This window comes from Camelus bactrianus, chromosome X (assembly GCF_048773025.1).
Source record: "Camelus bactrianus isolate YW-2024 breed Bactrian camel chromosome X, ASM4877302v1, whole genome shotgun sequence".
Lineage (NCBI taxonomy): Eukaryota > Metazoa > Chordata > Mammalia > Artiodactyla > Camelidae > Camelus > Camelus bactrianus.
In genome coordinates, this window is record NC_133575.1 from 93,669,819 (window position 1) to 93,682,507 (window position 12,689).

The window sequence follows — 12,689 nt, forward strand, 5'->3', positions numbered from 1 at the left end:
ATGCTAAGCGTGCGCTCTACCACAGAGCTATACCCTCCCCCTCCAGGGGCAAATCTTAACACTAGTTCTGAAAGAAAATATAGGGCAGAAAGCTAAATATACAAGATAGCCAATAACACACTTGTTTTAGCTATCCTCTCAAACTAAGAGATCAGTAAAAGGAAAACTAGGATTTGTAAGAGGATCTAGGATTTGATTTTTCAAGTCTCAGTGACACCTGCCAAATTTTACATGAGCTCATTCACTACTGGGTCCTTAAAATATGATCTTTTGATATCCATAAATCCAAATGAGTCACTCATCCCCCAGTTCAGGAAACTAAAGGCCATCTACCTGTGCGTCTGGAGTCAGAATGAAATAGTAACTGTGAGAAATGCTAAGCTACTACAAACACCATGTTCATAACCCAATCTCAGTGGGGCAGGGAGAAAGGAGAGAATTACATCCCTAACAAAACTGAAACCTCCATTATCCATATCTCAAAATATTTTAATACACATTTCAGTTCCAGTAGTTAAAAGAATGGAATAATTGCCAATGCCTTCCCAAGTTCACTGTGACGTAAAACTGTTTCAAAATAGCAGCAAATGTCTACTTTAGCCATCTTACCTTTTTTAACTTTTCAGTCAAAATCCTATCTAAATGGTAAAAAAGATATGAAGATGAAGCATTTCTGCTGGTCTCAGGCTACTAAACTTGTACACATTTAAAATAGTTATTAGTAAAGGATTTTCTCATTCATTCAACACTTGTTGATTGCCCACTACTGGATGAAATAAATGATAATAAATAATCGTTAAGTGCATGGACCCTACAAGCTCAACAGACTGGTTCAAACACCAGCTCACACGCTTACTCGCTTGTGTGACTTTTGGGAAAGATATCAAATCTCATCAAGCCTCATTCCCTTTACCTATAAAGTTGAGATAATATCTACTTGCTGTTAAGGATTGAGATTCTGCTGGCAACATACTTAGGGTACCATCTGGTACAGAGTAAAGCACCTGGCAGTGACAGCCAATATCATCACTGTGTCAAACACTGTGCTGTGCAAGACGATACAAAGATATGACATCTCTATTCTAGTTAGGAAGATGGATGTGCAAAAAAGATGGTCTTTAAATGATTTACATTTTTATTATTAATAAAGAATAAGAGAACACAACACAATCCAATTCTTAAAGTTACCTTTTTCTTTAGCATCAGGAAATGTTGTGCTATCATTAGTGTTGTAGGAAAAGAAGATGCTGTCAATTGAATAAGCAGACAGCTCCTTTGTAAAATTCACAGTCCAGGAAAAACCGGATCCAAACTGCACAGCGATTTTGGGACCGTTGTGGTCATCCCCACAGAAGCTTCCGTTATATGTGGCAGTACCATGGTCTGAAATGGTTACAGTTTTCTAAAAGAAAAAGAAGTTCGGGGGTCAGGCACAAACAGGCAGCAATGTGCACAAGCATTTCCACAGGGGACGCCACTTCAAGTCTATTTCACTCACACACGCACACACACGCTGCCAGGCTGCCCTCTGTCTGCGCTGACCAGTCTCAGATTCTTCAACCACACACCAGTCCCTCTGAACAAATTTATGCACATCTAAAAGGAAAAGGAAAACTGGCCTGAACTTCTGTTAAGCTGATTTCTTTTCAATCAGGCTTTAAGCAGGCAGGACTTCAACCAAAAGAAAATAAGGTGAAAGGATTGAAAGATACTCCCCCCAAAAAGGAGATTTTTTTTTTAATGGAGGTACTGAGGATTGAACCCAGGACCTCGTGCATGCTAAGCATGCGCTCAACCACTGAGCTATGCACGCCCCCTCAAAGGAGATTTTTTAATGGTAAGCTATTTTTAACAAGGGCAAGCTTTGATGTTAGTACATGTTTAAAACATTATAGAAGTAGTTAGACCTGAAACACCAGTCTTCAGATCATATGCCCTTAACCAACTACAAATAAACTCCAAGGAACTGATGAATTAAAATACTCATTCCAACACTAAATAGAATACTTTTAGGTGTACATGTTAAAATAGCTTCACAGAATTTACATGTTAAGTCAGTTAACATATGAAATCTTATTTGTATAAATGCATGGAAAAGGATGAAAAAGAGTAGAATTCAATTCCTACTATATAAAACTCAGAGAAAAAAAATACTTACAAAAGTTTTGTTTGTGGTCTCATAGCGTATTGTGAAATTCATCTGCCATTTTGCATAAAGGCAAGTGGCTTTTTCCGAATTGGTCAAATTAAGTTCCAATGCATAAGATGAGACAGCTCCTAGATTTAGTAAAAAGATTAAGGTTTTTAATTGTGCTATATGCCAGAAATTGACAAAGCATTGTAAACCGACTATAACTCAGTAAAAAAAGATGAAAAGATTAAGATTTTTAAATTGGACTACAATATAAAATAAAAACAAGCTCTGTCTACTACTGAAGTTCAACCGGCTCTCAAATGAAACAAAAGTATTTTTAACACATATGGTATCTACCTTGGTGATTTGTTTGATCTTTTATCAGAATCCTGTTGATAAAAGTCACCTACCCCACCCCAAAGGAAGGGTTACTCAACCTAGGATGTTTAGGTAAGGGCACGGACTGGTGCCATTTGCCTTCTACCTCCTAGTAATCATTTCCACACTCATCTGTGCCTTGCTAGTTTTGTTTTAGGCAATTATAGTTTACTTGTTAGGACTTTCATTTTTTAAGGTAAATGAGGTTAAGGGGAAGTTGTGGGAGGGGTGTTAAACTCCTGCTTCTCTGAAGTCAGCTGGTGGCATTTTCTCTGCAAAAATTATGATAAATCTATTTCTGCGGTCTTGTTGCTTTAAATCCTGTCACAAGCTACATGACCTATGACACTCAGATGTCTTGACAAACAATTTTATTCTGACGTGAATTAGATGTGAGATAAATCTTTCTAAGCATGTGTACCATGTGACCAAAGGAAGTGTTGTGAAGGCTATTAGAGCCATAAGCAAAAGGTTGATTTTTATAAATGTCACGTTCATCATTTTTGTTTCATTTAAAAATCCAACTGATAGAATGGCTAATTAATCTTTTGAGATGGGCTGAAAGTCACTTCCTACATTCTCAACCTGCTCCCTCTCTCTTAGCAGACAAACTTTTCAGGGACAGAAAAGTCTTGGGACTTTTCAGCTAACTTGACTCTGATCTTCTACACTAGGTTAAGCACAGGGACATAACCTATTACACGGAAGAGCCCCAGGACTCAAAATACGATACAGCAGCAAACACAACAGCAGCATAAATGACGAGCAGCCATCTGAGGATTTTCTTCACCGTCTCACACCCCACCCAAGGGGTGAGCTGTATCCTGTTAAGAGAGCTGTGTGTCCCTGAATGATATCTGAGCACTCCAGCGTCACCTACAAGCAGGGACATGCTACAGACTACAGAGAATCAAGTCCTAAGAGGAATACCAAGAAGGCATGCCTCAGCAACAGCTTTCAAGCCGTACACAAAAGCCGCTGTCATGCTCCGGAGACCAGGCTGCCTCGCCAGGCCTGAGTCTCATATGCTAGACGGAGTTCGTGGTGACTGACAGTGCCTGGATGTATCGGCCGAGGCTTGAAAGGGCCTTGGGAAGCCTCGGAAGGCTTTCCAGCCATTTTACCCCACATCTAAGTACCATGTGGAATGGAGCTGTCATCACTGGTCCCAGGCTACCCTGGAGCGGTGCTGAGATCTGCAGCTTGTATTTTTTCTAATCAACCGGAGGCCTGCTTTCTGTATGCCATCTCTCTTGGTCTGGTCGAAGGGCCCTGGCTTTAACATATCCTCCTTGCATTCAAAACTATTAGAAAACACAGAGAGAAGCCTGGCAGGCATTAATCATTTCCCTTCCAAAGATACCTGAGTAACAGGAAGAAAACAGTGGAAAACAGGGAGAGTATCAGTGGGGGGGGGGGCAGCTTCACAGAGCAGAAGGCACAGGCTGTGGTTCAAGGTCACCAGGACATTAAGTCAGCACAGCCTACCTGCCAGCCTATAAATGAGGCCTGAGAAATGCCCTGAGGGCCCAGCACCTTCTGTTCTAGAGCCTTCCCAGCCCTTCTCCCTGTGAGAGTTAGGCCTTTTGGAGCTTCCTCCACTCCTCCATCTCCATCTGCGATTGCACAGAGACCACTTTTACTCAATGCCTATCACCTCAAACTCGACAATCCCAAAACTAAAATTCATTCTTTGACTTCCTCCAAACTGGTCCCCTCCGCAGCCTCAGTAGCTCTGAAGGACAGGCAGGCCTCGAACAGCCACTCAGGCTCACAAGGTTTTGGGAATTAGCTTCTACTTCATCCTCCTCGTGAAGTCCTATTGACTTTGTTCCTTCAAATTCCCTCTTAAACCCAGTCTTTGCCTTTTATTTCTACTCCCAATCCACCACCTCACCCTTAACTTACTACAGAGGCCTCCAGCCGCCCCTAGAGGTGCTGTGGGGTTAATGGTCCTCAAATACCTCTTCCTCTCAGGACACTTGCTTGTTCAAAACCTTTTCCTGGCTCCCAAATTCCCACATTAAATTTAAATTCCTGTGCCTGACTTTCAAAGTAATCCTTAATCTTGTCCCGCCCTATTCCTTCAACTTCTCTCAAGCCACACTCCCAGAACACACCCTTTAATCTGGTTAAACTTGTTCCACTGGACCCATTCCCAAGCTCTCATCAACCTCTACCCCAGGCTTCTCTTGTTCCTACGCTTGAAACTGACTTTCTTCTATGACCTAAATGTTTGCCTCAGGAGGGATTTCACTCTTTTTGGCTGCCCCCAAATCTAAAACAGAACCCCCTACTCTGCCTTTTTTTTTTTTAAATTTCTGGCAGATATCAGCACCTGCTAGAACAGTTGAAAATGTTGGATATTTGCTTTCCCAGCCTCCCTTGAGGCAAGGATGGGCACTTGTGTTAGGCTCCATCTAATAAAGGCATCCACTCCAGATTTGGAACAGGGCAGCGAAATGGAGGCAGGGATGAGTTATCACCCTCAGGTGGAAGCAGCTACAGCAGGATCAGGCTCCCAGGCAACAAGGGCAGCAAGCTAGCAGCAGTGGCCAGGGGTGCAGGATACAGTTTACTGCTTGGCAGTGGTAGTGCAGTTCAGTAGTGAGATTTGGGGTATCAAACTAGGCTTTGCAATATATAGTTAAGAGCCCCGGTAATTCTGAGGTACCTAACGTACATTCTTTAGTAAAGTAAAACTTTATTGATGTGTAACATACACACAGAAAAGTACACAGCATACACGTAAAAGGGAAAATGCACAAAGTATACAAATCAAAGAATTTTCACAAAATGAACCGACTTATGTCAGGAAACAGAACACTCCAAGAACTCCCCAAAGTCCCCTTGTTCCCTCCTCCAGTTACTAATTCCCTTTCAAGGGCAGCCACCATCCTGACTTCTAACAGTATAGATCAGTTTTGCCTGGTTTTCAACTTGATGTAAATGAAATCATTCACTATGCTCTTTTGTAGCTGGCTTCTTTCACTCAATATTACATCTGTGAGATTCACCCATGTTGCTGTGTGTGGTTGCAGTTTGTCATTTCTCACTGTCTGTATAGCCTTCTGTCAGTGGGTAAATACTGCACCACTTGTCTATGCTACTGCTGATGGACATTTGGATAGTTTCCAGTTTGGTTCTATTACAGATGGACTCATTGGTGAACACGTGTATGTGTGCTGGTTTGATATGTATCTAGGAGTGAAATTGTAGGCTCAAGACGAGGAGGTCACAAGATGGGCCAACGTGGAAGTGACCACCTGTGCAGAGTTGTTGAAAGCTAGTATGTCTATTAAAAAAATTAAAAAGTGGGGAAGGTCTCTTTACATGTGCTCATAGGTCAACACAGATGCCTGGGTTTCTTGGCACCAAATTTGAAGCCACTGGGAATACTGGCTGCCTTGAGATACAGGGTCATCTGTTTCCTGGGAATAGGACTGGGGAAGAGCAGGTATGCACATGTCCCAGCATCTTTTTAATAAATTTCTTTTCTGCTTAAAATCAATGAGATTTTATTTCTGTTGCTTACAGTTAATGAGATGTCGTCCATTTTTCAGCAGCCATTTTCTCTATAAAGATCTCCTTGACTATAAAAGCCCTCAAGGAGCAGTCATAATGCATATCCCCACATATTTTCCACTATCCTGAATTATTCAGTTATTTTATGCCTGTAAATCCTGTCTCCCCTATTATCAGAAGCTCCAAGACAAGTTTTCAACTGTCACTTCGCAACAAACTGATGTGCCATGGTAAATTACAGCATACAGCAAGTAATCTGTTAACTAATAAAAAACAGTGCCAAAGCCTGTGAATGAATGATATACATGGATAGATTCAAGATTCCATTTTGATAAGGTCTCTGCCACTCATTTGAATTCCAATATGCTGTTAGACAGCTGATCTTATCTATGCCACAGGCCCTAGGAGTGTGTCTTTTATATGAATGTCATCTATCACAGATGTCATGGTGGGGGGAGACCAGGTCTGTTACTTTCATCTATCTCCTATCGTTCCTAGTAGCGCTGAATACATATTAGATTCTCAATAAATGCTGACTGATTATATCAAGGTGGAAATACCATGCAAGGACCTGGAACACAGCTTAATCTAATTACAGGAAGTCCAGCCTTTAGCTCTTCCAAATCATGAACCTAACCTATCAGTCTTCTGGATACTCCCTCAATCCCCATGTCAGTTTTTCTCCTCAGTAAATTTTGACATGGATTTCAAGCTAGGAATAATGCTTCTCACATAAGGTAAGTTTATAGTTGAAACATTAACACTTTGGTAAAAAATCTTCAGCAAATCATTTCCATCCTTATTGCTGTGTTTGATTTTAGAATAGCCAAACCATTTTTGTTTAAAAGGCTTTATGACATTAAAAAACCACAGCTGAGTATATCTTAGAATGTGTAATTACTGAGCTGAGGGTTTATTCTCCAAAGAAAAGAAAATAGGTAACATCAACTTTCTCAAATTCAAATATCCTCTTAATAGTGTTTCCAAAGAGATCATTCACAGGTTCTTTTAGAACTCAGGACTCCAAGCATGAGACACTACGAAAAGTGACTAGGTTTAAAAAAAAAAGTGGCTAGGTTTTTACAAGTCTACTTGACCCAAAGTATAGTTGAAAAATATACATTTGTAAACAAGATGGGGGTGGAGTGGGAACATAATACTAGTGGTAAAACAAAACCAGTGAAAAACAGACAATGATCTAAGAGGCAATATAATGAGGCGATTAAGAACCCCATCACTGGAGTTAAAGAACCAGAATTCAAATTGGGCAGTCCAATTTACCAGCTGTGAGACCCTGGGCAAGTTAACCTTGCTAAGAACTGTAGTGTTTCTCTCTAATACATCCTTCAAAAGCATGTAAGCCCTTCAGAGCTAAGAGAACTTTGCCAGACAAATTAGAGATTCCAGCTTAAAAATTTCCCTTCTAGTAAACATAGCATTTAAAGGGATGCTTCCCAAATTTTAGGTATGCCTACTTTCATCACAGTGAGTTATGGACTCCTGTCCTCAAACTCATCAATTCAGAATGGGTCTTAAAAAAAAAAAAACATAGGCTTACAATTACCTATTCACTTTCTTCTCAATTCATAGGTTATGTCAAATTGTTCCCCATTTACAACTCCTAATATAAGTACAATTACTCCATTCAGTTGCTGATACTCTTAATTTCTGGCAAATCTCTTTAAAAAGAAATAATATGAGTTTAAGCTAGAAATAATTTTTTAAGGTCAGAGAGTGGGTAAGGAAGATTCAACACCATTCAACTAATGGAAAGTGCTTATTGCTGAGTGGAGTTTGGCAGACCTCCAGAATTCTTTTGCAATGCACAGCAGGATACCAACAAGTACTTATAAAGTACATTTTTGGATCTGAGGAGATCTCTGATCACTTTAATCTGAAATTATGATCGGAATGCTTTAGTCACTCCAGGAAGAAGGGCAGTCTTCCTGTACCAAGTTACCACTGAAGTCGGCTATAATGCTGTAAAACAATCCTTGATCACAAATTCCACCCAAGGATATAGGGAGAGAAAGCTGCACTCATGAGAAATATCTGAATATCTATAAATCCTATCAGATATGATTACCAGCGACCAATGGATGAATAATAAATAAGCCTGTCCTTTCAAGAATCTCTATTAAAACTAGAATAATTTCAGCAGAACCTTGAAATCAAAGTTATTAGTGGTAAGGCTACAGAAAAATCTTAATGATTACTTTTTTACTTTTCGATCACCTCCAAAAGAAGAGAGACTGGCTCTTTGTGAATGAAAACCTTATTCTCCTTCTGAGCTCCTTCACAGTTCTCCATGTGAACTTTCACTACTATGTAGGTATATGTGAAGGGGTACAGGTAAGATACTAGCATTATCATATGGGATTATACTTTAATAAATTGGTTTATACTTATGTGTGCTGCGTAGCACTGATCTTGAAGTTCTCAATCCAAAAACACACACACACACACAAAAAAAAAAAACCTTGTAAAATGTAATTTAAGGTTCAGAGAATAAAAAGACCAAGTTGGTCTGGTTCACTGTCAAATCCGCAGCGCCCACCAATGACCACCCTCAAAATTTTTACTAAGAGTTAACCATGTACTACCAGGGCCTGGACTAGGCAGGTAATGGGAAACAATAATACATAAGACAGTCTTCACTCCCAGAGACTAACACCAGAGGGGAGACTTGACCAGTACTGGGGAAAAAAAAAAGAGTGAAATATACACTAGCCTAATAACCTGAGTTTGGGAAAGACAAGATTTACTCCTATTCCTCCGGATAAGTCATCTGGCTGGCCTCCTTCCAACACTTAGGTCTCTGCTCAAACACCCTACAATGAAGGCCTTCTGACCACAAAATGTAAAGGAGGGCCCCCTCCCACTCCTATCATCTCCCTTTGCTTCTTTCTCATTACCTGCTTCATTCTCTCCCCAGTGCTTATCACTATCTGAAACTGTATCATTTACCTGCTGGGCAGTCTTCCTCCACTAAAATGTAAGCACCCTGAGAGCAGGGACCTTATCTGTCTCATCTAGTGCTCCATCCATTCCTTTCACCTAGAGGCTGGTATACAACAGTCTTTCCATAAACACTGTGGGAAGGAGGGACTCCTACTAGTGAAGTACACACTCAGGACACTTACCTTTTTCCCACCCAGAAAAGCCTCAACCTTATAAAAACCAGAAGTCAGACTAGTTACAGGAATCAACAACCACAGAATTCTGAAATCTGTGATGTCCCAAAGGGAACATAAGCAAGGATGCTTCTCATCCACTGCTCTCTTTACACTGCCTCCCTATAGTGTTTCTTCAGAAAGCTCTCTATTCAGTTATAATTCATTCAAATAAATACCAGCAAAATTTAATCTCTGTGAAAAAGACAGAGACTCTCAGAATTCTTTCCTATACTTACTCTAAAGCAGCTCTTCTTTAAAAGTTACCTGTTGGAGCTGAGACAGTTAAAAAGCTACAAAGTGAAATTGGCTCAGCTGGAGCACTAACCCTAATGAGACTATAAATTCAGGAACAGAGCCTCCTTCCCCCGTTCCCTTTGCATGAAATTCATAGCAGGTACTTTACAAATATTTGTTTTCAAAAAACTACACTTGGTATCCATTTTAATAAAAGTAACCTGCAAAACCCAGCAAGCAACTTAAGAATTGCTACATTTCTTTTTTAATCAAGGTACTGGGGATTGAACCCAGGACCTCCTGCATGCTAAGGCACTCTACCACTGTGCTATATCCTCCCCCAAAGAACTGCTAAAATCTTAAGAAACAAAAAAACACAGGAGTTTGAGCTCCACACTGAACCAACAGCTGGCAGAAAAAGCAGCTGTAGAGGAAAGGGGGTTTCATTTTCATCCTGGTACCTTTGAAAAAGCTGACCTAGGTACATTTTTAACTTCTACTTCTCCAAATCCTGTTCTGGACTTGAAAATGGAGGGAATCAATCTTGGAATTCTTTCAAGAGGATGAATCTAGTTAGTCCCAATCAATAAATGGCAAACTAGCAGATGAGCTGATGATGGGTTCTTTTATGTGCTTCTTTTTGCCTGTTTATTTTCTGCAATGAGCAAGCAATGCTTTTGTAAAAACAAAACAAAACAAAACAAAGCTTTCATTAAAAAACAAAAAAAAATTGACATGAAAGGCAACAAGTAGGACAATGATTTTTTTTCACTTTCTCTAAACAGTAAGTGTTGTGTTTGTACAGATCCAATTGGCACTGAACTACTGATTAACAGATGCCTTGGTCAGATCTGTTCTAGTCACTGATAAGGTGCTTTTCGTTGTAAACAATCCTCTCTTAGGGTCGTTTGGCCCTCAGCGAGTGCTTCACAGGGGAGTGAAGGCTTCGAATTGTTCAAGCAAAGCCTCCGTGGCCCCCTTTCAGAAGGGCTTCGGAAGAGTTTCCTGCACCCTGCACCGTGTGCACAACGAGACTCGCAATGTTTTGGCGTTAGGACCTATTTACTCTCTTATCCACTGAGGACCTCAAAGAACTGTGGTTTATGTGATTTACATCTATTGGTATTTGCAGTACCAGAAATTAAAGCTGAGAAATGAATAAAACACATCAGAGCCATCAGAGTGGTGATGTCATCACACACTTCTGCAGCCTCTGGAAAACTCCACTGTACTGATAAGAGGATGAGAGTGAAAAAGACAATGTCTTAATATTATTCCAAAAATAGTTTTGATCTGACAGACACCCCCCCACCCCCGCCCAGAAATGATCCTTAAGAATCACTAGATCATCAAGATCCCTTCCAATGCTACGGCTCTGGGGCAGGTTTTCTCAACTTTGGCACTTACTGACATTTTGAGGTGGATAATTCTTTATTTGGGGCGGGGTGCTGTCCTGTGAACAGTAGGGCATTTACAGAGGCACACCTGGCCTCTTCCCACTAGATGCCAAAAGCAATCCCCAACTGTGACAACCCAAATTCTGTCCAAATAGTGCCAAATATTGAGAATCCCCCATTCCAGGGTGTTGATTTGATTCGACTGAAATGTGAATTACACAATGTGTACCTCTCATTGCCTTCTCATCAGGCCCCTAACGTATCTATTTCCTCTCCACTCCCATCTAGGTCTCCTCCTCCTGTGCTCTTACTAGGTCACAAACAAAAGAGTCTGGTAGCAACAAGCACAGGATTTATCAGGTCAGGAAGAGACATTCTGGCCAAAGTTCACCTTTCAGGCATAAAAGGCCTCAGGGATCCAATGCTTGGGGATGGGGGGTAGGGCACACGTAGCACCACCAGCCAACCTTCATCCAGCCATTCTTAGGATCTGGTAACAACCCAATCCTTAGGAAGTTACCTACCCTCCTCCCCTGAAAACGAGGTAATGGAGGTAACAGGCTAGTCGTGTGAGAGGAAAGAAGAAAAGGAGCTTCTGAAGAAAAGCCAAGAGGCAGTATACGAGTCTCAGATACACCACCCCTGAAACCTCAACCTCTGGGGACTTTTTCGTCAGTGTCGAGCTGGGAGGAAGTAACAAAACTGATAGAAAACCGACGTCCTCAGCACCTCCAAGCCAGATATTCACACCCCACCAAAGTTCCTACTCATCCCTTTAGTCTCCAGAGGTTGGGTCCAAGTTCTTTCGCCTGGAAACTGCCCCAGCCACCTTAGATCCCTTCCCCCTCAAAATTCCAAGTACCAAGCTCAAATCCAGCATCGTTCCTCACCCTTCCTCCACAGCCACAAATCTGCACACCACCCCCACCCAACCCTCTCACTGCCCCTCAGACTGTACTCCTATCTGCTGATCCCCTCCCCCAAGCTTCTCCACGCAGGCAGTCTCTTCCCTCCCCAGTTTTCTCTCCCGCCCCGTAGTTTTCCACCATCTTCAAAACTCTTCCCTGATCCTAGGACTAGGACCCTCCTAATTGTATGTGCCACCCTGGAATCTGCACGTACCGTCCTTCTACTCTCATCACTCCTAAGCATCTCCCCCCAGTTACTTTCTACCCCGATCTGCTCCACTCCTCGCTCTTCCTTACCTACTCCCTGGGCGTCCACCCCCCTTACTTGCCCCTTCTTACTCTCATGGGCCCTTCTCCCCCCGCCATCCCTCGGTCAGGCCTTCTCTAGGTCACTGCTCGTCCCTCGGGCCAAGCGCCAACGCCCAGTGTCAGTCGTTCAGCCTCTCAACCCCCTCCCCCTGGACCAGTCTTTCAGGTTGTGGCCTCTGAACTGTGCGCCCCGGGCCCAAACGGAGGGACTAAGCAGGAGGGCCCGACAACTCACCCAGGACGAGGCAGAGCAGAAAAAGCCCGGAGCCCGGAGCCGGGGAGAGGCGGAAGCACACCATGATTCCGCAGAGCAGGCGGCGGCCGCGACGAGAGCAGCGACACCGGGGAAATGGCTCGCGGGAACCGGAGTCAGAACGCCGCTGACCACCAACCACAACGCTGCGAAAGCCAGGACTCGGCGCTTCAGCACGGGTCATAAGACCAGGGGCGGGGCTCTTTCTTACCTTCAGCCAATCTCCGCGTTTGAAAGCGGCCAGAGGGGTGGTGATGCAGGGCCCGGTGGGCGGGGCGACCACGCCCTGGCTTTTTGGTTCACAATCATTCCTACGCTCCTAAGAGATGTACGCGGACGGCCTTTTCTGAAGCAAAAGAGAGAGGATGAACTTTT

At 42.5% G+C, this 12,689-nt stretch overlaps 1 protein-coding gene across 2 annotated transcripts in view; it reads right to left on the bottom strand.

Moving 5' to 3' along the window:
- The window catches only part of LAMP2 (lysosomal associated membrane protein 2), a 31,550-nt gene extending 19,062 nt beyond the window's left edge, over positions 1 to 12,488 (bottom strand). The window contains exons 1-3 of one of the 2 annotated variants that reach the window (XM_010963940.3): positions 12,297 to 12,488; positions 2,159 to 2,277; positions 1,189 to 1,402 (exon numbers count right to left, since the gene is read on the bottom strand). In XM_010963940.3, the coding sequence (XP_010962242.1) occupies positions 1,189 to 1,402; positions 2,159 to 2,277; positions 12,297 to 12,360 (397 nt within the window). In that variant the 5' untranslated portion in view covers positions 12,361 to 12,488. The remainder of the gene's footprint in view (positions 1 to 1,188; positions 1,403 to 2,158; positions 2,278 to 12,296) is intronic. The other variant, XM_010963941.3, reaches the window with a different exon arrangement.
- Positions 12,489 to 12,689: the final 201 nt, after the last annotated feature.